Source organism: Symphalangus syndactylus, chromosome 4, assembly GCF_028878055.3.
Source record: "Symphalangus syndactylus isolate Jambi chromosome 4, NHGRI_mSymSyn1-v2.1_pri, whole genome shotgun sequence".
Classification (NCBI taxonomy): domain Eukaryota; kingdom Metazoa; phylum Chordata; class Mammalia; order Primates; family Hylobatidae; genus Symphalangus; species Symphalangus syndactylus.
This window is the reverse complement of record NC_072426.2, coordinates 148848137-148872459: the sequence shown is the minus strand read 5'-3', so window position 1 is coordinate 148872459 and position 24323 is coordinate 148848137. Positions and strand designations below refer to the sequence as shown.

At 36.9% G+C, this 24323-nt stretch overlaps 1 protein-coding gene across 2 annotated transcripts in view; it reads left to right on the top strand.

The window, feature by feature from the left end:
* The window catches only part of GPM6A (glycoprotein M6A), a 383459-nt gene that overhangs the window by 346672 nt on the left and 12464 nt on the right, over positions 1-24323 (top strand). For both annotated transcript variants that reach the window (XM_055276464.2, XM_055276463.2), the window contains exon 4: positions 17727-17880. In XM_055276464.2, the coding sequence (XP_055132439.1) occupies positions 17727-17880 (154 nt within the window). The remainder of the gene's footprint in view (positions 1-17726; positions 17881-24323) is intronic.

The window sequence follows — 24323 nt, the reverse complement described above, 5'->3', positions numbered from 1 at the left end:
GTTTGCAGATGACATGATTGTATATCTAGAAAACCCCATTGTCTCAGCCCAAAATCTCCTTAAGCTGATTAGCAACTTCAGCAAAGTCTCAGGATACAAAATTAATGTACAAAAATCACAAGCATTCTTGTACACCAATAACAGACAAACAGAGAGCCAAATCATGAGTGAACTCCCATTCACAATTGCTTCAAAGAGAATAAAATACCTAGGAATCCAACTTACAAGGGATGTGAAGGACCTCTTCAAGGAGAACTACAAACCACTGCTCAATGAAATAAAAGAGGATACAAACAAATGGAAGAACATTCCATGCTCATGGGTTGGAAGAATCAATATCGTGAAAATGGCCATACTGCCCAAGGTAATTTATAGATTCAGTGCCATCCCCATCAAGCTACCAATGACTTTCTTCACAGAATTGGAAAAAACTACTTTAAAGTTCATATGGAACCAAAAAAGAGCCTGCATCGCCAAGTCAATCCTAAGCCAAAAGAACAAAGCTGGAGGCATCACGCTACCTGACTTTAAACTATACTACAAGGCTACAGTAACCAAAACAGCATGGTACTGGTACCACAACAGAGACATAGATCAATGGAACAGAACAGAGCCCTCAGAAATGATGCCACATAGCTACAACTATCTGATCTTTGACAAACCTGACAAAAACAAGAAATGGGGAAAGGATTCCCTATTCAATAAATGGTGCTGGGAAAACTGGCTAGCCATATGTAGAAAGCTGCAACTGGATCCCTTCCTTACACCTTATACAAAAATTAATTCAAGATGGATTAAAGACTTATATGTTAGACCTAAAACCATTAAAATCCTACAAGAAAACCTAGGCAATACCATTCAGGACATAGGCGTGGGCAAGGACTTCATGTCTAAAACACCAAAAGCAATGGCAACAAAAGCCAAAATCGACAAATGGGATCTCATTAAACTAAAGAGCTTCTGCACAGCAAAAGAAACTATCATCAGAGTGAACAGGCAACCCACACAATGGGAGAAAATTTTTGCAACCTACTCATCTGACAAAGGGCTAATATCCAGAATCTACAATGAACTCAAACAAATTTACAAGAAAAAAACAAACAACCCCATCAAAAAGTGGGCAGAGGACATGAACAGACACTTCTCAAAAGAAGACATTTATGCAGCAAAAAAACACATGAAGAAATGCTCCTCATCACTGGCCATCAGAGAAATGCAAATCAAAACCACAGTGAGATACCATCTCACACCAGTTAGAATGGCCATCATTAAAAAATCAGGAAACAACAGGTGCTGGAGAGGATGTGGAGAAATAGGAACACTTTTACACTGTTGGTGGGACTGTAAACTAGTTCAACCATTGTGGAAGTCAGTGTGGCGATTCCTCAGGGATCTAGAACTAGAAATACCATTTGACCCAGCCATCCCATTACTGGGTATATACCCAAAGGACTATAAATCATGCTGCTATAAAGACACATGCACACGTATGTTTATTGCGGCACTATTCACAATAGCAAAGAGTTGGAACCAACCCAAATGTCCAACAACGATAGACTGGATTAAGAAAATGTGGCACATATACACCATGGAATACTATGCAGCCATAAAAAATGATGAGTTCGTGTCCTTTGTAGGGACATGGATGAAACTGGAAAACATCATTCTCAGTAAACTATCGCAAGGACAAAAAACCAAACACCGCATGTTCTCACTCATAGGTGGGAATTGAACAATGAGAACTCATGGACACAGGAAGGGGAACATCACGCTCCGGGGACTGTTGTGGGGTGGGGGGAGGGGGGAGGGACAGCATTAGGAGATACACCTAATGCTAAATGACGAATTAATGGGTGCAGGAAATCAACATGGCACATGGATACATATGTAACAAACCTGCACATTGTGCACATGTACCCTAAAACCCTAAAGTATAATAAAAAAAAAAAAAAAAAAAAAAAAAAAAGAATCTATTTTATGATAAACATCCTGTATATAGAAGGTTAATACTCTATGGATCTCTATTTTCTTTTTACAGAATACTTAAAACCTTGAAGTTTCTAACTTTGTTAATATAAAATTAAATTGTAGAGTGTGATGCCCTCTAAAAAGTTAGAAATAGCTCCATAACATATGAATTTCTAATTTCTACTTACGAATATACTATAGTTTAAATGAAGGCATCTGCAGGTTTAGGTTTTTCAATCAAATTTTGCAATAAAGCCAGGAATTAATCTCAAGGATAGCAAATACTCGTCCTCAACTTTTTAGACTTGATGGCTCCCAAGGCAACAATCTGGATACATTCATTCACGTTAACTGTAGTCAATGTGATTAGCCTCAATATTACACATTCAGGTGACACTTGACAAAGGAAAATATGGTTTGTAAAATTGTCTAATTCAAGCTCAAATACCCTTTTAGTATGTCAGATACTTTCAAACATGTAATAGTTATTATTTAAATAGACCACTAGAGTAAGGATGAAATAATAACCACAGACTATTAATGGTCTTTTAAAGTATTGATAGGTTGATGAGTGCCTTTATTTTTCAACTAGAAATTGTATGCCTACTGTACTGGGAAAAATCTTTATGCAAAGATATTTAAAAATTATTTTCAGAAAAAACTCAAGAGCTATATTTTTTTTGGACTCTGCCTTTCAATCAATAACATTTTACAAAAGATATTGCTTCACAACATATTGAGACTCCATTTCTTTATCTCTATTCCTCAGTTTGAGATTAACCACTACTATAGTTTATATTTTAAGGTTGCTTTATGGAGAAACTAAGTATTTTGATGGTATTAAAGTTAAATGTTCCCTGAAGAATTAGTAAGATTATAATAATATAATCATTATTATATTGGGAACACTGGTCAAAAGTACATTTCTGAGTCCGGGCACAGTGGCTGAGGCATGTAATCCCAGCGTTTTGGGAGGCCGAGGTAGGCAGATCACCTAAGGGCTGGAGTTCAAGACCAGCCTGGCCAACATGGTGAAACCCTGTCTCTACTAAAAAATACGAAAATCAGCTGGGCATGGTGGCAGGCACCTGTAACCTCAGCTACTTGGGAAGCTAAGGCAGGAGAATTGCTTGAATCCGGGAGGCGGAGGATGCAGTGAGCCGAGATCATGCCATTGCACTCCAGCCTGGGTGACTGAGCGAGACTCCATCTCAAAAAAAAAAAAAAAAAAAAAAAAGTACATTTCTCAGACATTCACAGTATCATGGATATTAAAATTATATTATATTGTTAGTACTCACCAAATGGAAATTTCCTTTGCAGTAATATTTGCTGAAAAAATGTATATTCTACTAAGACAATGGCTTTTTTTTTTTTTAAATGGAGTTTTGCTCTTGTTGCCCAGGCTAGAGTGCAGCGGCATGATCTCCGCTTGCTGTCACCTCCACCTCCTGGGTTCAAATGATTCTCCTGCCTCAGCCTCCTGAGTAGCTGGGATCACAGGTGTACCACCATGCCAGGCTAATCTTTGTATTGTTGGTAGAGATAGGGTTTCACCATGTTGGTCAGGTTGGTCTCAAACACCTCCTGCCCTCAGGTGATCCACCCACCTCAGTCTCCCAAAGTGCTGGGATTACAGGCGTGAGCCACCGCCAAGCCCATCCAATGCTTTTATTTTTATATAATTTGACTTTATTTGAGTTTTGTTTTCAATTGAAAAAATCTCTGGCTCAATTTTATTTTTTTAAGGATCTGTTACAAGGATTGATGTGTCATTCTGAGTTGTGAGGATTCATCAAGAAACAAAACAGAATCCCTGTCCCTGGGGAGTCCCTAATATAGTCAGAATACATGGGAGACTTGTACCTGAAGACATGCATGCTAAACAGATTGATGAACATGTGAATAGCTTACAGTGTTTGCACAGAGAAGAGGGGATTAAAGTCTGTGATAAACAAGTGTTAACTAGTAGAGACCTAAGGCCTAGTACAGTACATGTTGTGGGCACACAGGACATTTTAATTACAGTGATGCACCCCCTAATGTGTTCATCAGTGTTGAACCACGTGTCGGAGGGTGGTCCTGTAGGCTTACAATACCATATTTTTACTGTTAAACATATTTAACCTTTTCTATGGTTTGATATGTTTAGAGACACAAGTACTTACCATCATGTTGCAGTTGCCTCCAGTATTTGGTATAGTAACATGCTGTGCAGATTTATGGCCTGAGAACAATAGGCTATACCATGTAGCATAGATTTGTAGTAGGCTACACATCTAGGTTTGTGTAAGTATGTATTAGGACGTTTGTACAAGGACTAAATTGCCTAATGATGGATTTCTCAAAATGTATTCCTTTCTTTAAAGGATGTATAACTGTATTAACAAATTAGAGAGTAAAAGGGGCTCTTGATCTTGGGTTGGGAGGATAGAAAGAACTTCTACAAGTAACCCAGAAGGTGTGAATTAGAATGAAATACATAGAGGACTGCAGTCATCCTTGTGCTAGATCAGGATGGAGAGGTTAAGTAGATGCAAGACTCTGATGCGTCATGTCAGTCTTGAAGTATATGAACATGATTTGTTGAGTGGATGAGACCAATGCAAGATAATAAAGAAGAAAATATTGCAGTTAGTTTTCAAAAGTTGTTTATTTTTTAGAGCAATTTTAAATTGGCAGCAATATTGAACAGAAGGTACATAGACTCACATATACTCCTTTTTCTTACGTATGTGCAGCCTCCCCTCCTATTAAAATCCCTCACCAGAGTAGTACATTTGTTTCAATCAACAAACCTACATTGACACATCATCACCCAAAGCCCACAGTTTAAATCAGGGTTTATTCTTGCTATTGTACATTTTATGGGTTTGGACAAACGTATAATGTCGTGTATCAACCATTATAGTATCACACTGAGTGTTTCACTGCCCTAAAAATCCTCTGTGCTCCACCCATTCATCCCTCCCTCACCCCCAACCCCTATAGACCACTGATTCTTTTACTGTCTCCACAGTTTTGTCTTTCCTAGAAAGTCATAGTTGGAATCATGCAGCATACAGCTTTTTCAGATTGGCTTCTTTCACTTAGCAATATGCATTTAAGGTTCCTCCACATCATTTCATGGCTTTATAGCACAATTTGTTCTTTTTAAAAATATTTATATTTTGGCTGGGCGCAGTGGCTCACGCCTGTACTCCCAGCACTTTGGGAGGCTGAGACGGGCGGATCACAAGGTCAGGAGATCAAGACCATCCTGGCTAACACAGTGAAACCTCATCTCTACTAAGAATACAAAAATTAGCTAGGCGTGGTGGCGGGCGCCTGTAGTCCCAGCTACTTGGGAGGCTGAGGCAGGAGAATGGCGTGAACCCAGGACACGGGGCTTGCAGTGAGCCGAGATTGCGCCACTGCACTCCAGCCTGGGTGACAAAGCGAGACTCCATCTCAAAAAAAAAAAATGTATATTTTACCGATTGATTGATTGATTTAAATTGACAAGTAAAAGTTGTATATATTTATTTTGTACCACATATTGGTTTGAAATGTGTATACATTATGGAAAGGCTAAATCAAGCTAATTGATAAACACATTACTTCACATGGTTTTTTGTATTGAGAATACTTAAAACCTACTCTCTTAATCATTTTCAAGAATACAACACACTGTTATTAACTATAGCGACCATGTTGTACAATAGACCTCTTAACTTACTCCTTCTGTCCAACTGAAACCTTGTGTACTTTGACCAGTATCTCTCCCCAAACCCCATCACCTCCAGCTCATTTCTTTTTAAGCACAGACTAATATTCCATTGTCTAGATGTACCAAGGTTTATTTATCCATTCACCTACTGAGAAACATCTTGGTTACTTCCAAGTTTTGGCAATTAGCAAAATGTTTTAAACGTCTGTGTGCAGGTTTTTCTGTGGACATCAGTTTTCAACTCATTCTAGTAAATATCAGAGAGTTGATGGCAGGATTATATGGCAACAGTATGGTTAGTTTTGTAATACCTTTCCAAAGCTGCTGTACCATTTTGCATTCCCATCAAAAATATATGCGAGATCCTACGTTGCAATTAGTTTTGTACTTTAGGAAAATTCTTCTGACTAAAAGTAAAGGCTGGATTGAAGAGGAAAAATGTTTGAGGTAGGGAAAATTTATATTTTTTACTCTGTCACTTATGTTCTCATTACTTAATGATTTTATATATAATTATTTCACTACCATGTTTGCCTCCAGTTGTATGAGCAGTGATTTTTTAAACTTTCTATATTTTAATTTGGCCATGTCATTTCTAAATTAATACGATTTTTTTTCTAGCTGCCATTTTGGGTGCCCTATTTATAAATCATCCTGATAGAATCTTCTTGGGTTTTTCATATCTATCTATCTATCCATACATCTATATCTATCTATCTATCTATCTATCTATCTATCTATCTATCTATCTATCTATCTTGCTCTTCCTACCTGTTAGCTAAATATGTTTTGTTTTGTTTTGTTTTTTGGTTTGAGACAGTATCCTTCTGTTGCCCAGGCTGGAGTGCAGTGGTGCAATCTCGGCTCACTGCAATCTCCGCCTCCCAGGTTCAAGTGATTCTCCTGCCTCAGCTTCCCTAGTAGCTGGAATTACAGACACACACCACCATGCCTGGCTGATTTTTGTATTTTAAGTAGAGATGGGGTTTCACCATGTTGGCCAGGCTGGTCTTGAACTCCTGACCTCAGGTGATCCACCCACCTCAGCCTCTGAAAGTGCTGAGATTACAGGCATAAGCCACCGAGCCTGGCTTAGCTAAATATGGTTTTAAGTGAGAAAGAAAGCAAAGCATAGTTGAAAATGTGTGCGAGCTGGTGTGCAGACAAGAGGGTGTGCTCCTGTAATCATTCCCTTCCCTCAAAAGCCCCAGTGTATTTTACAGGGAGGTGGAATCACCCTGTGGCAAATATTCAGATGTTTTCTTTGGTGTGCCTCATTCCTTTGACAATCATAATAATATTAAATATACCTGTCATTGTTTTAATTGCTTTCTCTGGTTCTTTAAAGTTTTTCCTATTACAAATCTGGATGTAATTTTTTTTAAAAAATTATCATTTCAGTCTATATAGTTCTGTTTTATTTCTATTGAATGTGCCAAAAAGTATTCAAGTAGCACTTTTTTTAACATTTTTAAATATTTGATGTTCTGACTCAATGATAATCTCTCAGCAGATTGACACATGTATGTGATATATGTGGTGTTCTCCTGGATTTTGATAAAGCTTATAATTTCCTTTACGTGATCAATTTTAAGAGCTATTTTTGTGTTATAATTTCACATATAAATTATACCCTGTATGTTGCCATTTGGTAGAAAAACAGACATATTCTCAATGGTCTGAAACATATCTCACTTCATCCCAGGACAGTGATATGAAGAGATGTACCAATATTCATTTCCAAGACTTTTTCTTGTCTTGCACAACTTTCTGAAGGTTCCAATGGAGGGGCTGATTTAAAGAGCAACAACTCACATGCTGGTTTAGGGATCATATGCTTTCAAACAATGGAAACACCTTTAAAACAATAATTACATTTTAGCATGGCCTTCTTCATTGCTCCTTTTCAAGTTTAAAAACGAAAACTAACATCCTCAGTGACTTTCAGTGACTTTTTTTTTTTTTTTTTTTTTTTTTTTGAGACAGAGTCTCACTCTGTTATCCAGGCTGGAGTGCAATGGTGTGATCTCAGCTCACTGAAACCTCCACCTCCTGGGTTCAAGTGATTCTCCTGGCTCAGCCTCCCAAGTAGCTGGAATTACAGGAGCCCCGCCACCATACCTGGCTAATTTTTGTATTTTTAGTAGAGACGGGGTTTTGCCATTTCATGTGAAATTAAAACACCCATCAAGGAATGCATACTGGTTATCACTCACTTCTAATGAAATTATATTTTTCTTTGATATTGAGATATATTCAATGTGTCAACATTGTTTAAATTCTCCATCTGACTTAGAAAGATAACATTCTAGTGTTTTTATCAGTTATATATAAATTTATTATGTATATACTAAGTATATACTAATTGCACAATTAAATGTATTCAGGGTTCGCCTGTAAATCTGATATCTTAATTTTTTTGGTTACTTAGCCAAATATTTAAAAATAAAAGTTAGAATAACCAAGGTAGAAAAGTCCATAATAATTGTTCATCAATGGCAGAATTACCTTACTTGCAGGGATGGTCGTAAAAAGTGTCACACTGTCAACCTAAGTGAGAAAATATGGCCATAGAGAGAATTTTTCTTCCACGTAAATCAGACCAGCATATGCATTCAATGACAGTTTCATTTACTTGATTTGTTTTGCTTCTTCATTCTAATTTTTGTCAATTTTAATTTGAGGAAGAAGAAGCAAGACCCTTGTTAACAGGGGAATTTGAGTAGTTTTAGCTCACCCCTGGTTACTCTGTTTTATTAAGCAATAGCAACCCTTTATTTTCGTGTTTTTTAAAAATTGTGACTATATTAGTGTACGCTTTTTCCAGCAATATTTTTGTTAATTTTTTTAGCAACATATTTCCTTTCTTCGGCATTATATTTCTAAGAAAATATTTACAAGCCAAGAGTATGTCTAGTGTTTCTATTTTTTAATATAATATATTAAAATTTTCAACACTTGAATTCATATATTTATCATTAGGGCCATACTTGGTTGTAGACAACTTTTATGTCCATATACTTCTTTTTTTTTTTGAGACGGAGTCTTGCTCTGTCACCCAGGCTGGAGTGCAATGGCACGATCTCGGCTCACTGAAACCTCTGCCTCCCAGATTCAAGAGATTCTCCTGCCTCAGCCTCCTGAGTAGCTGGGATTACATGCCTGACTAATTTTTGTATTTTTAGTAGAGATGGGTTTTCACCATGTTGGTCAGGCTGGTCTTGAACTCCTGACCTCATGATCCACCTGCCTCGGCCTCCCAAATTGCTGGGATTACAGATGTGAACCACCACACCCAGCCTATATACTTCTTTTTAATTTTGCTCTCCCCCAAAATCTTTCACTTGTCCTCATTTTTTCCAACAAATGAGGAATCATCGTCTTGTAAAATCTTGAGATTTGTCAGTTTAAAAATGACATTTAACTGTCAATACTGTATTATTGTGAACAGTTGCCTTTTATTTGTCGTATTTTTATTTTTAGTTATCGGGTTAATGTATCAAAACCCAATAAATCATCATGATAAACACATGGTAAGATATATTTCCTCACAAGACAAACCTTACATTCACACCATTGTTCATTCAACAAATGTTTGTTGAGTGTCTACTGTGTCCCAGGCACTATTTTGAGCATTAGAGAGAAGCAGTAAGTAAAACAGACAGAAAGTTGAATGTATTTCCCCATCTAAGCACAAGAGCTCATGCTCTGATTTCTATTAATTTTAACTGAGAATAAAATAACTCTGGACAATATGACGTGATAAACTTATCAAGAGCGTGCTTGCTTTTCTTTTTTTTTTTTTTTTTTTTTTTTTTGAGACGGAGTCTCGCTCTTTCACCCAGGCTGGAGTGCAGTGGCGCAATCTCGGCTCACTGCAAGCTCCGCCTCCCGGGTTAACGCCATTCTCCTGCCTCAGCCTCTCTGAGTAGCTGGGACTACAGGCGCCCGCCACCACGCCCGGCTAATTTTTTTTTGTATTTTTTAGTAGAGACGGGGTTTCACTGTGGTCTCCATCTCCTGACCTCGTGATCCGCCCGCCTCGGCCTCCCAAAGTGCTGGGATTACAAGCGTGAGCCACCGCGCCCGGCCTTTTTTTTTTTTTTTGAGACAGAGTCTCACTGTCGCCCAGGCTGGAGTGCAGTGGCGCAATCTCGGCTCACTGCAGGCTCCGCCCCCCGGGGTTCACGCCATTCTCCTGCCTCAGCCTCCGGAGTAGCTGGGACTACAGGCGCCCGCCACCTCGCCCGGCTAATTTTTTGTATTTTTAGTAGAGACGGGGTTTCACTGTGTTAGCCAGGATGGTCTCGATCTCCTGACCTCGTGATCCGCCCGCCTCGGCCTCCCAAAGTGCTGGGATTACAGGCGTGAGCCACCGCGCCCGGCCTACGTGCTTGCTTTTCTAGTGCAATTTTCATGACTGTCATTTTGTGGCTTTAGACGTTATGTAAACCTGCTCCACTTAAAAAATAAATTTATGGAACATAATAATTGGTTTTGATTATGTTATTTTTCTCTTAACTATTTTTAAAAAAGGACGTTGAGTACTTTCAATACTTTTACCTTCTGCAAAGTAACAATACATAGTAATACTGTATTTGTTATTTCAGTGGGCTGATATTTTTATTTTACTCTTAAAAAAAATGGTATCTCGGCCGAGCGCAGTGGCTTACTCCTGTAATCCCAGCACTTTCAGAGGCCGAGGTGGGCGGATTGCCTGAGCTCAAGAGTTTGCCAAGAGCCTGGGCAACATGGTGAAACCCCGTCTCTACGACACAAAGAATTAGCCATGTGCGGCGGCGCGCACCTGTAGCCCCAGCTACTCTAGAGGCTGAGGCAAGAGAATCGCTTGAACCCAGGAGGAGGAGGTTGCAGTGAGCCGAGATCATGCCAACTGCACTCCAGCCTGGGCCACAGAGTGAGACTCTGTCTCAAAAAAAAAAAAAAAAAAAAAAAAGGAAAACAAAAACAATTTATCTCATATGACAGGATTTAAGATTTTCTTCCTCTATATTTAAGGTAACATTTCAGCCCTTACACTCACTGTCTGAAAATTCTCTGTAGCTTTATCCCTGTAGTTCAGTGTAGGAAACCAGACTGTTTCACAGATCATTTTATTCTGATGAAATCATCTTTGCCAACTGAGATTGAAGTATTTAATCATTTCACAATGACACTGGTGATTTTTATGAACCAAACCACACAGTGAACACTTAGATCATAATATTAGCATTTCACATATGCTCATGAATAAATTCCTCAAATCATTTTTTGTTATATAAATAGATTTTATTTTTTAGAACCGTTTTAGGTTTCACAGCAAAATTGAGGAGAAAGTATAGGGATTTCTTACATAGCCCCCTCCCCAACAAGTGGATAGACCCCCATTATCAACACCCCACCACCACCAGAATGGCACATTTACAACTGATGTATCTACATTGACACATCACAATTGCCAGAAGTCTACAATTTAGATAAGGATTTTCTCTGGGTGTTGCACATTCTTTGGGTTTTGGCAAATGTATAATGACACGTATCCACCATTATACTTTCATACAGAATAGTTTCACGGTCCTACAAATCCTCTGTGCTCCACCTATTCAGCCCTCTCACCACCTCCTACACTTGGCAACCACTGATGTTTTTACTGTCTCCATACTTTTTCTTTTTCCAGAATGTCATAGAGCTGAAACTACACAGCAAGTGACTGACCTTTTCAGATTGTTTTTTTTTTCACTTAGTCATATGCATTTAGAATTTCTCCATGTCTTTTCATAGCTTGATAGCTCATTTCTTTTTAGTGCTGATTAATATTCCATCCTTTATCTAGATGTACTGGAGTTTATATATCTGTTTATCTACTGAAGGACATTTTGGCTGCTTCCAAGTTTGGGCAATTTTGAATAAAGTTGTTATAAGCATAATGAATCACTTAAAAATAATTTTCCGATCACAACTTAAGCATAGGTAGTTTTGGCCTATAATGCTGACAACGATGATGATGATGACTGCATATTTTTGAGTAATTTACATAATGATTTAGTAATTTTCTCTGCATTAAGCTATACACTGTGTAATTTCCAGAGCCTACTTGGTTGTAATGCTTTTTCACTCTGCAACTGCAGTGATAGTATGTTCAGGTATTCATTTTCTTCCCTTTGACTTGGTGTTTTCCTGCCTTAGTGTTGTGGTTTATAGCCGGGAGCTATTTTCCCCTCAGGAAAATTGAGACATTTTGATTGCACAACTGACATCTGACATCTAGTGGTTAGAGGCCAGGGATATTGTTAAATGTCCTATATTATACAGGGCAGTCCCCTTAACAAAGAATGATCTGGCCTCAAGTTCAGTAGTGACAAATTCGAGACACTCTGATTTAGATATTTGGCTCGTGTCCAGTACCCCACTCATTAATGCCTTTGGCTATTTTATTGACATTAGTAGGTGTGTCTGGCTTATCATCTCATTGCTTTTTTAAGCATTAGGAATAGTACCCCGTCAGAGTCTAAAGCTGAAGATCAAATAAGTCTTTACAACACATGTACTCCTGAGATCTCCTTTGATTCCAATATAGAAGGAGTTTGTAACACTGGATATCTATCAGAATCACCTGCAGTGATTTTAAAAGTATAGATACAATTAGCATGAGAAAGGCCTGAGCTTCTTTTTCTCTCTCACATTAATCAGATGATCCTAATGTCTGGCCATGGTGAAAACCATTATTAGAAGTTGCCTTCCCTCAGCTATTGTCTATTTATTGAAGCTTTGTTTAAAATCACAGGATTATTAAACTCTGAGCTATTTCTGCCTTTGATAAAATTTAAAGGTACTTCGTTTGTTAAAGTGGGAAACATGATTGGATTGCTACTCTTTAGATTCATTCCAAGATGAGAAAATACTACCAAAATATATCACTGTGAAATATAAGGTTCTGAGCTAAGATTTAGCAAACTATTTTTATATCCTGTGCCTTGAAACAGTGAGAAACAATGACCTGAGTTCAATCTGATAGAATATTTTTGGTTATAAAGAGGCTTTGGATGCATCAAAACATCCATTTTATTCATTTCACTAAAGCTTAAATGTGCCTTATATCTGAAACGCTTCATTATATCATAACATTCCATTCAATATGTGGCATATGTTTTCGTCAGTTAGTTCAGAGACTCAGAGACTTTTGCAATCAGAGTCAGCTGGCTTCTTTTCATCAATGCTGCTGACTTCCAAGGTGTTATTTTTACCTCTACTGGTGCACATCTGCTGAAGTTGCCACAGAAAGTCTAGAACTCAACAGGGTGTGATTTTCTTAGACATTAAGTCTAAGTTCATAGGAGTTCAGATGAAAAACCAATTACATTTTACAAGTTATTTTCAAGTTAAATACACTGCAATCTCAATGGCTACATAATCAAGAAGCAATAATATGTCGCCTTTTTCTAAAGAACATGAAACCTTGCCTCTTGTTGTTCTGTTTCAATTTCTCTACCAGATTTCTAAAAGTGATTAGAATATCCAGATTGACATCAAAACAATAATTGCATGTAGTTTTATTTAATTTCAAGTGATAAAGAAATAATTCATAACAATTTTGTTGAATCAAATGCTAACATGTGGTAGGATCTCAAGAAATTTATGAGTAAAAACAAAAACCAAGCAGGAAATATAGTAGGAGGATGCTTGTTTTGCCAGACATTTGCACGTTCTGATGAAATGCTACTAAAATGATTATGGGATAATGGAATATGTCAGATATTAATTAAATATATAGCACCCAATCTATATCCTTTTATACCAATTTTATATCAAAGATCAATGAATTAACTAATTCAAATTAAGGAAGTTATACTGAATTATTTTGTGGGTCAAAAGGAATTAGTCAGCATTTTAATGTATGTGAGTGATCCTAAATAATGACCAAAATGAGAAAGGCCAATGTGGCCACTTTATTTATGTAATTTCTACAGAACTTATCTTCCCTTCCTAGAATTACTATAAATTAAAATTCAGTGTCTGTTCAAAGCAATAAACACCAAATGGGACAGAAATAGTTTCCTTATGTCCATACCTACCCTTTGAAAATACAAAGTAATACATTTTTTTTTATTAAATCAGACTATCTCCTCTCTTTGAGTTACTGCTTACATTTCCTGCCAAGTGACTTTATATAGAAACTTCCCCCTGTTTACATCTTAGCCCTATGAGAAAAGTATCATAATTTCCAGTTCGCAAATTATGAAAGTGACTATGAGGGATTAAGTGATATGTCAAACTAGTGACTAGGTCATCTGATTTCAAGTTCAGTAGTACTTTTATCATTTTTTTTCATTTTTCCACCATGTTTCCCAAACAGATATTATGAAGATGAATTACAGAAAGTGTTTAATCAAAAAACAGAAATTAATAAAGGCACACATACACAAAAATTGTTTCTAAAATCAAAAATTTTTCACATTCTCAGACTTTATTCTAACAAAAGTAAGAGCAGCTTATTAATTTATTTAACATTCAGATGACAAAATATATGTATCCGTGATATGACTCAAAATGTGAAGTTAGAAATAAATTTATGCAATATTTTATTTATTACATAAAAAGATTTTCTATGTAGGATTACACATGATCAATTTGAATAATTCTTCAATTTTAGTAATCATCAGATTCTGAAATAGAACATAAAATGCAAAGATCAAATTATATTTTAGCTTCTTTAAATACTTCAGTGAATACTCTAGTGAACTGCTACACCCTGAAATGCAACTAGTTTACATTCAAAATTAGAAAATAAAGACTTTTGCATTTTTCTAGCACAAAACTTATGCATTAATAGTAATGAAAATATTTTCTCACCACACTAATTTACTCTATATCGTCCAGCTTTGTTAATTTGCTGTAACATAGCTTAGAGTAGAAAGAAGATGTAAGTCAGTCCTGTGGTTTCAGAAGTTAGACCTTTTACGGCCTTGTAAAGTAGCAGTAGCAACACACTTCAAAGTGTTCCAAGCTACTTTGAATCTAAACCTATTGAATTCTAAGCCCCATTCTACAGTGAACAGCATCTTCAAAAGAAGCTTTAGAAAGATCCCTAAGGGTAGAACAAATGAAAAATAAGATAGAAAGGATGCAACCACAAGGATGCTGATTACTCTTCCCTGGGTTTTAGAGATGCTTTTAGTCCTCCAAAGCAATGTGCTTCAGGCTGCCATATCATGTTCATTGTTCTGGAGACTATACATTAGCCTTGAGATCTACAATTGCAAATAATAAAAATGTTAATAAAAAAGATTTTTTTCCCCCAAAGGTGTTCTTTTAAGAGGATTTCTTCACTTTCAGGGTGGTTTCCAAGAATTTCTGGAGCCTTTCTTCTAGAGAGAGAGAGCTCATTTTGAATAACTTTCCCTGACTCAAGAACTTCTTAGCATTCTTTTAATTTATCCAAGCATGAAGTGAAATCTAATTCCTTTATTCTATAAGATGATATAGAATTATATAATTCCATAGTATGTACAAAATATATGTAGCAATAGTAGTAATCACATTGATATTTTCAATGATAAAAATAGCTAATATTCTTGTCAGAGCTTCTTATGTAACAAGTTTCAATGCTAAATTCTTTTCATGCATTATCTCATCTCAGGCTCACTTAAGCATGTGAAGCCAATTTAGAGTTATTTCCATTTTACAGAGGCAGAAACAGAAGTATAAAGAGCAGACTACACTCAAGGCAGCTGAAAAGCCTGTGCCTTTCATCATTATGCCCGAAGACCCCCTTTTATTGCTAAATGCACGTGATATTTAGTTTAGGATCACAGTAAGTGGCATGCCAGTGCTTGTTAAATAAACAGAGAGATAGGTTTCTACCTCTTGCATATTTATTACAATCCAATGGCAAAAGATGGAAAATGATCTGCATTATATCATAGAGTTTATTAGTGTTAGAGGTGAATGGGTATTACCGCTTGGAGTATGCTTATCCACGTTCAGAGGCTTAGCCGACTATTGTCACTTAGCCTGGGTGCCTAAGCAATGATGTGATAGGGTAGAGAAGGCTTTGAGAGGGGAGAAATTCTGAGCTGACCCCTCCACTGTTCTGTGAGCTTCATCTATTGATATGCTTCATTCCACGTTCCAGAAAGAAAGGATAAAGACCACTTAAAAATATTAATATTATCCTTTCACTCTGGGGAAGATGAGCAAAATGTTTAACATATACAGTCGAGTGTGTCTAAAGACCAAATATTCTCTAAATTTCCACCTGGGCTATTTGATTCTTTTAATCAGTAAAATAAGGAGGAAGTGTTTTTGCCTTACGTGACTGAAATCCTGCCATAAATCTTTATGCATATTTAGCCTCGTAAGTGTTTGTTCAGCAAGACTAAAATAATTCTAAAAGGAATGTAAACTTTGATATTATTTTTAAAAAGGATACCTTTTTTATGATAGTTACTCTCCTTCCTTCGGTGATTTAAATATATTAATATTCAGCAAATTTTATTTGCTAATATTCTTAGGGCAGGGTTTGTTTCATCTTAGATGTATAAAAAGTATAAATATGTCTGCCAAATCTTAGTTTAAGGACATTATTGAGACAGATGTTGACCCCCAACTATTAGCATTTCATAGTAGAGACAAAAAGGGAGTTGAGATGAGGTAAAACAATATTATTTAAAACATGTATTTGAGAATGCTCTGGGTTTCTGAAGTACTGGGGCATTTAGTAACTGCTACTTAATGGAAAGGTTTGATCTCCTGCCTCTCTTTACATTTGTCATATAAATTCCTTGCTGTCCTTAACCCCAATAAACTCTATGTTAATCGCAATGTAAATTTAATATAGGTGCATAAGTTCTATCATGGGATTGATTCCCATTTTACTATTTTTCAGAAGTGCTAATTTTAGTATATATTATGAGGGTTATTGAATAAGTTTGACTTGTTTGAGATTTCACCTAAATCATGGGGTAAAATCCAGCTAATAACTCATCACAAAAGGGATGAATAGGGTTGAATAAGAGATCTAGTTTCATTTAGCATATTTATTATATGCTGTACTGCTATTTTGAAAATGTGACTGCTTGAGGTGTTGAAAGTTTAGCCAGAATGCACTAGTGAATCTATTCCAGTCTTTGATCAAAGTGTACTTCTGAAATTCAGAAGAACCAAATATCTGTAGGAATGTAGATTTTGGCATCCGGGGGCTATATTTCAGACAGTTTTCTGTCTAATGTCTATCATCCATCCACTAATACATACATCTACATGTCCTTTTATCCAGCATTTACCATGTGTGAACTAAAGCTTCGTGTAAATCCATGCTTAAACTAAGTATTTTATTCAATTCTATCTAGGACACATGAACACCTTTTATACACTTTATAAATGTTAAAAATTGTGTCTGAAATGTATTTTGAAAGCTTGGGTATTTTCAAAATTAAAATAATATTTTACTATATATATAAGTATATATACTATATATAAAATACATATATTAACATGCATAAAACAGACTTAAGTTTATAAAAATTTTTTAAAAGAAGAGTACACACTAATATTATATACTAATGTGATTTGAGAATTACCATATTTGTTAATTGTAAACATGATTAAATAGCTTAAATATTTACTACATGACATGATGACAGTTTAGTCCTACATAAATTTATTGATAGACTTTTAATTCTCCTGAATGCCTTTTGCAAAGTGAATACTTTCTAAATACCCAGGAATATTTTCTAAAGTTTAAAAAAAATCTGTGGTGAGATTTTAAGGTTAAATACATGGATGAAAAGGCATGATAATGCAGATGGATTATTTTTTTCTTTGTACATCAGAACTTCTGCCAAGATATGATTTCCCAGCAGGTTTATTCACTTAACCCATTATGCGCACTATTTCTCAACCTCCTGTGCTGCAAATCAACAGTGTTGTGATACTGACTTATGCACTGTATCCCTATAAACTTTCTGTAATTGAGCTTTGCAGATTAAACACAAAATTCTTCTTTTTTGGTAGATGACATTTTCTCTCTCCATTTCTTTCTGTTTTGCAGTTCATTATGCTGACATATCTTTTCATGTTGGCCTGGCTGGGAGTCACAGCTTTCACCTCACTGCCGGTTTACATGTACTTCAATCTGTGGACCATCTGCCGGAACACCACATTAGTGGAGGGAGCAAATCTCTGCTTGGACCTTCGTCAGTTTGGTAGGTGGATATTGGATCTCTTAACTGTAAAACACCACCACATATCGTGTTACCTACATAGCTGCCTCTAAAATATTATAGATCACTTTGGAATTATCAGTACCTTTTCTACCACAGAGATAAATTTATCAGAGTATTACTGCTAAGGCTATTCTCTTTAAATTTAAAGTAGAAAGTCAATGGTGAATGGATGTTAATATCACAACATATACACATGTATATTGACCAGGATGTCAGATCACATTCCCTGATATTGGCAGGTTAGAAGCGTGGTTTCCTTTTCTTGATTCCTTTGCTCTTTTGCAAACTCAACGTGATGTCTGCATTCTGCTTTTATCCTCCCATGATAAACTGCACAAAATATCAAGTCTACAATAAAGATCACCTAAGAAGGACACAGTTCATTGTCTTCTGAAATGGGAGGGCGGCATCTTAATTAGCATTTAATAATAATAAAAACAAAAAAAAACGCTAAATAAATTAGCAGTCTGCTTTGGTTATTTTCATTTAGGGCTAAAATCTCATGTAGTAATCATACTCATATGTATATGGGTTTACCATGTATAGACCCTATTTTAAGTATTTCACATGTGTCACATTGTTTACTTCTCATGACTCTATATGGTAGGCAATACTGTTTTCTTCTTTTGTAGATGACAAAACTGAGGCACAGTGGGGTTGTTCAGTGACTTATCCAAGGTTATACAGCTAGCAACTGACAGAGCTAGGATTCAAACACGGGCAACGCAGGTTGAATCAGAGGCTGTGTTCTTGCTCATAAGTCGACTGCCTTTCATATTAAAACTTAGTACTGGCTGGAAGTGGAAAGGTAGAGTATAATCTCAGCCTATTTGAGATTCTATATTATCATGTGTAACATTATGGGAGCTACAGAATTTATAAAAGACATGCAAATCCATATTTGCAAATGGATTATTTTTTCTCTGAACAGACATTAAAAGCCAACCTACTAACACCTGGGGACACTGAGCGTTTTTCTCTAATGAGGTTTCCTCATACTTCAGAAAAGTAGGAAACATTTCACTTAGATGGGGTATGAAGGGCTTGTGGCTTTACAGTTATGCTGTAAGTAGATTATAGGGTAGCCAACTAGCTGTGTGTTCATAACAGTGGCTCACCCACCATCCTACCAGATGAAGCCTTCAGTCCCCATGTAGTGTGATCCACTACACTACACTAGTTCACATTTAATAATAATGAAATCAGGTGGGGCGTGGTGACTCATGCCTGTAATCCCAGCACTTTGGGAGGCCAAGGCAGGCACATCACCTAAGGTCAGGAGTTCGAGACCAGCATGGCCAACATAGTGAAATCCTGTCTCTACTAAAAATTAAAAAATTAGCCGGGCATGGTGGCACATGCCTGTAGTCCCAGCTACTCAGGAGGCTGAGGTAGGAGAATTTCTTGAACCCAGGAGGCAGAGGTTGTAGTGAGCTGAGATGGCGCCACTGCACTCCAGACTGGGCAACAGAGTGAGACTCCATCTCAAAATAAATAAATAAATAGATAAATAGATAAATAAATAATGAAATCAAAGAGTGCCAAATAAGTGAGCAGTCCTCTTTGGTTAATTTTATTTAGGGCAAAAATCTCTCTCACGTAATAATAATATTCATATGTACATGCATACGGGGGGAAAAGCAGAATAATATGCTCTGTGGGTGACGTTCTTGGCAAGAGGGAATATGGACATTGGGGAGGTTTTACTCTCAAAAGCAAATCGCTTGTAAATATCGGAAAAGGAGCCCACAGCAAATGCTACTGGAAGCCACTGCAGAACAGCTGCTTAGAAAGCCGTGGCTCTGCTTTCTGCCTCTTGTCCTAAATGTCTTCCTTTTATTCTGCTGAACCTAAAAGTTAAATTTGGAAAATATGTGATTACCCTCTCAAATAGGGTTGCCAGGTTAAAATACAGGGCACCCAGTCAAATTTGAATTTCAGATAAACAAGCTATATTTTTTATTACAAGTATGGTACCAAATATTGTATGGGATATCGTTATACTAAAATGATTTGTTCTTTATCTGAAATTCAGGTTTAACTAAGGGACACTGAGATTGTTTTCACTGTTAAATCTGTTAACCCTACTCTCAGAGCTTTGGTTTATCTTAAGAAAGTGTTACCACAGGAATACAAGAGGGTCGGATTCTCTTGAATGTGATGGTTTATACTTTCAGAAATACACGAGAGATTAGCATGCTCTGATTAGGAACATTTCATTTCTTGTAGTATAATAAATGCAAATAGTTAAGTAGGTGATTATAAGGTCTTTGGTATTGTCAAACCAGATTCTAAACTGAAAAAACATTGGGAGACTCTAGAAAAATAATATTTAAAATTTCCCTAAGTTTGTTTTCTAAAGGACAGAAAGAATAATCCTTTGTAAAAGATAAATAGACCTTCTTAATATTTTCAACTTCAAAAAGAGAAAAACTTATTCTCAATGCATTCAAGTGCTTGTGATCCCCAAATGAACCTAATTTCACTGAAAGTATTGAGGCTTATACCACTAAGTATATAAGATTCCTTATGACATTAAGGACAGAATATGTCTTAGAGTCATAGAATTTTATAAATGGACTTCATTTATCACCAGTCCAGCTGTCTGGTCTAAAAGAAACGGAGCCCTAAGAAATGAAATAATTTTCCAGGGGTATAGCTACCCAGCAGGCTGTGCTGGGATGGAAAGGGGAATGTCCTGAATCTTAGCACAATTATTTTCTACTCGACAGATTTTCAAATACAATTTTTAGCAAAAGAGCTTTTTTCAACTATAATCTTAAGTAAACCATTAGCCTATTAAGTAGACAGAATCAAGGATCCTCAAAGATGTACACATTCGATTCTTGAAACATATACATATGTGAGATTACTTGTCAATGGGGAATTAGGGTTGCTAGTCAACTGACGTTAAAATGGGGAGATTATCCTGGATTAGCCAGATGGGCCCAGTGTAATCACAAGGATCCTTCGAAGTGAGAGAGAGTCAGAAGAGAAGAGTCAGTCAGAGATAGACAGACTATGGAAAAAAGGCAGAAAGATGCAGTGTTGCTGGCTTTAAAGATGGAGAAAAGGGGCCAAGAGCCAAGGCATGTGGATGGCCTGGAGAAACTGGAATAGGAAAGAAAACTGCTTCTGCTTCTAGAGGCTCCAGAGAAGTGCAGCCCTGATGACCCTTTGGTTTTAGCTTTGTCTTCCAGAACTGTAAGAGACAAACCTGTGTTGCTTTAAGCCACTACATTTGTGACAATCTGTTACCACAGCAATAGGAGACAAATATAGTATCGAAAGCCAAGGTCAATTTTTTTCCCAAACTGCTTACTTTTTTCGTGATCTCCTACATTTACTTGATCATGATGGCAGTTCATTTTCTGTCAAAGCCAGCAAAATTGCCTCTCCCTGACAATTCTGCAAGCTTAATTCCCCTTCACGGCTTACTCCAACACAGGTACAAGTTCCGGAGTTAAGGATGCGAACATCTATAGGAGGCTATTTTTTGCCTACTGCAGTCTACTCCCTGGCCACCAAAAATACACATCCATTTCTTTGTGTGAAATACATTCAACCTACCCCAAGTTCCAAAGGTTTCATCCCATTATGGCATCAACTCAAAGTCAAAAACCTTATTTTAATCTCATTAGTTCATACCTGATTGTCTTCTTTAAAAAAAAAAGTGCTATATTATTTGTGTCCATATTATGTAAAGCAGAAATATGTGGTTAACATTATTTCTTGAAGCTTACCAATGTTTACAACATATTTATCAAGATTTATCCAAAGGTACCTTTTCTTTTATGGATTTGAAAGAAAGAGGAGGCACTTTTTAGATGTCATGCAGCCTTTACATGAGCTATTAAGACATTCTATTTAGCTCTTAATATAAAATCTATTGCTGTATAATATTTATTTGCCCTCCAGATTATATGTCCTGATAAGACTCCTGAATGTATGTATATAACCACATTATTATCAAGAAGCATCAGAAGAGAACCATTACTCAAACATTGTATTAGGATCAATTCAGAATTTACTAATATTCATCAAAAAGACAACTGCATAGATAAGAATATACTTTAAAGTAATTTCCCTTGTTGCGGAGTTGTCTCCTTGGTATATAGACGCTATCTTTTATTTTACAGGAGACCAGGTATTTAAACTATGTGATAGGAACTCTCAGCCTATAATGGCCATTATACCTGCTTAGTGGAGGTATCATCTCACTGTTCATTCCCACACATGTAATAAATGTATGCATTTCAAACAGTTCTAATGGAAGGCAGAGACATTACTTGATATAGTTGGAGGATTTGTAGATAGCATATCATATTAGGATTTGCTGTATTTCAAAATGCATCATGAAATAATTTTACTTGTATTTTTGATGCTGTGAGTAATCTAATGTCTGCTCATGTCTGACTACCTACTGTAACAATAGTATTCTTTTTAATGATGTAGACAAGTTGCACTGAGTAGTTGTCATTTGAAGGACAGGAGGAACTCAGCCCTGGGAATATGCTTGTCAGAGAGAAGAGCCAGTGCTAAGTTACCAAGCCAATATGATACCTGGTTTCTCAGGAAACAACAGGGAAGCCAATGTGTCTGAAGTAGAATAAGAGAGTAGGACAAAAGATTGAGATGAAGTCTACGAGTTCCTGGGATGTACCATCTTGATGAGTACATTACAGAACATTATAGGTATGGAGCTTTATTCTGAGGGGAGTAGAGAGTCATTACAGATTTTGGCAGAGGAAGGAGGCGGTCTGACTAATAATAGAAGGATTACTCTAGCTGCTACTTGAAGAATGGTTTGTAGGAAGGGTAGAAGCAAGGAAGCCAGTTAGCAAATGATTGTATTAATCCAAGTGGGAGATTTTGGTGGCTTGGATGAGGAGATGGCAAGGGAGGTGGGAAGAATCGGTCTGATTATGGATGTATTTTGAACATAGAGGCAGCTGAATTTCCTGATAGATTGCATGTAGGGTTTGGGGGGGAAAAAACAGAATTCAAGGAGGAATTTCTTTTGACTGAGCAACTGGTAAGATTTGCTATCAAGAAAGATAGGAAAGGCTATGAGAAGTGTTTGCTTGGAAGTGGAGCCAGCAAAGGAGAAGAGCAGAAGTTTTTAAAAAATGCTTATTAGAAATCCAAATAGAATGGTCAGATAAGAAATTGGATATATGAATCCTGATTTCAGGAGAGAGATATGGGATGGCCACATAGATTTAGGAGTTGTTGATAATATTTAAATATCTGGGACTGGATGAGATATGCATGGGAGAAAAAAGGCTGAGCAGTGAAGGGTGGGAAGCTGCAACTTAAGAGGTTAGAGAGAAGAGGAGGCAACAGACAAAAATATGAGAAGAAGGATCCAATGAGATCAGAAAGGCAGAAACTGAAAACTGCAGATTTTAGAAGCCAAATGAAGAGAGCATGAAGGAAAAGGTGGGCATCAACTGTGTTTAATACTGTCAACTTGCAAGAAGATGAAAACTGAGAATTAATCCTTGGAGGTCATTAGTGATCTTTATGAGAAACATTTCCATGGAGGGGGGTTGGGGCAAAATCTGACTTGAGAGGATTTAAGTAGAAATGAAAGGAAAGGAATTGCAATGAGGTTAGGCAACACTTTCTAGGTGTTTTGCTGAAAACGTGAATTGAGAAATGGATAAGGAAAGGTAAGCACAACATAAATATTCCACAAAATAAAGTCTGTAATGGATTACTATGAAGAGAGAGAGCCTTGACTGGAAGCTTTTTCAACAATGGTGATTTTTTAGGGAGGAAATCTCATGAGAGAACCCTTTTAAATTTGTACCCACTCTTAGAACCATCTTGGCAGAAAGGAAAGGCTGTAGAGAGGGATCTCTGTGTTTGTTTACTGCAAATAGATTTTTCACACTGAAATAGATTCCACAAACTATTGGCAAAGGAGAAACTAATAGCGGCAGCTCTGTAAGAGAGGGAGAGTTGATGACACCCCATAAAGCTAAGAATATGTAAATACATATACATATTAAAACTAAATAAAGAAGGCCTGGCACTGTGGCTCATACCTGTAATTCCGGCACTTTGGGAGGCTGAGGCGGGCAGATCACTTGGGGTCAGGAGTCTGAGACCAGTCTGGTGAACATGGTGAAACTCGTCTCTACTAAAAACAGCAGCTCTGTAAGAGAGGGATAGTTGATAACACCCCATAAAACTAAGAATATGTAAATACATATACATATTAAAACTAAATAAAGAAGGCCTGGCACCGTGGCTCATACCTGTAATTCCGGCACTTTGGGAGGCTGAGGCGGGCAGATCACTTGGGGTCAGGAGTCTGAGACCAGTCTGGTGAACATGGTGAAACTCGTCTCCACTAAAAACAGAAAAATTAGCTGGGCGTGGTGGCGTGCAGCTGTAATCCCAGCTACTCTGGA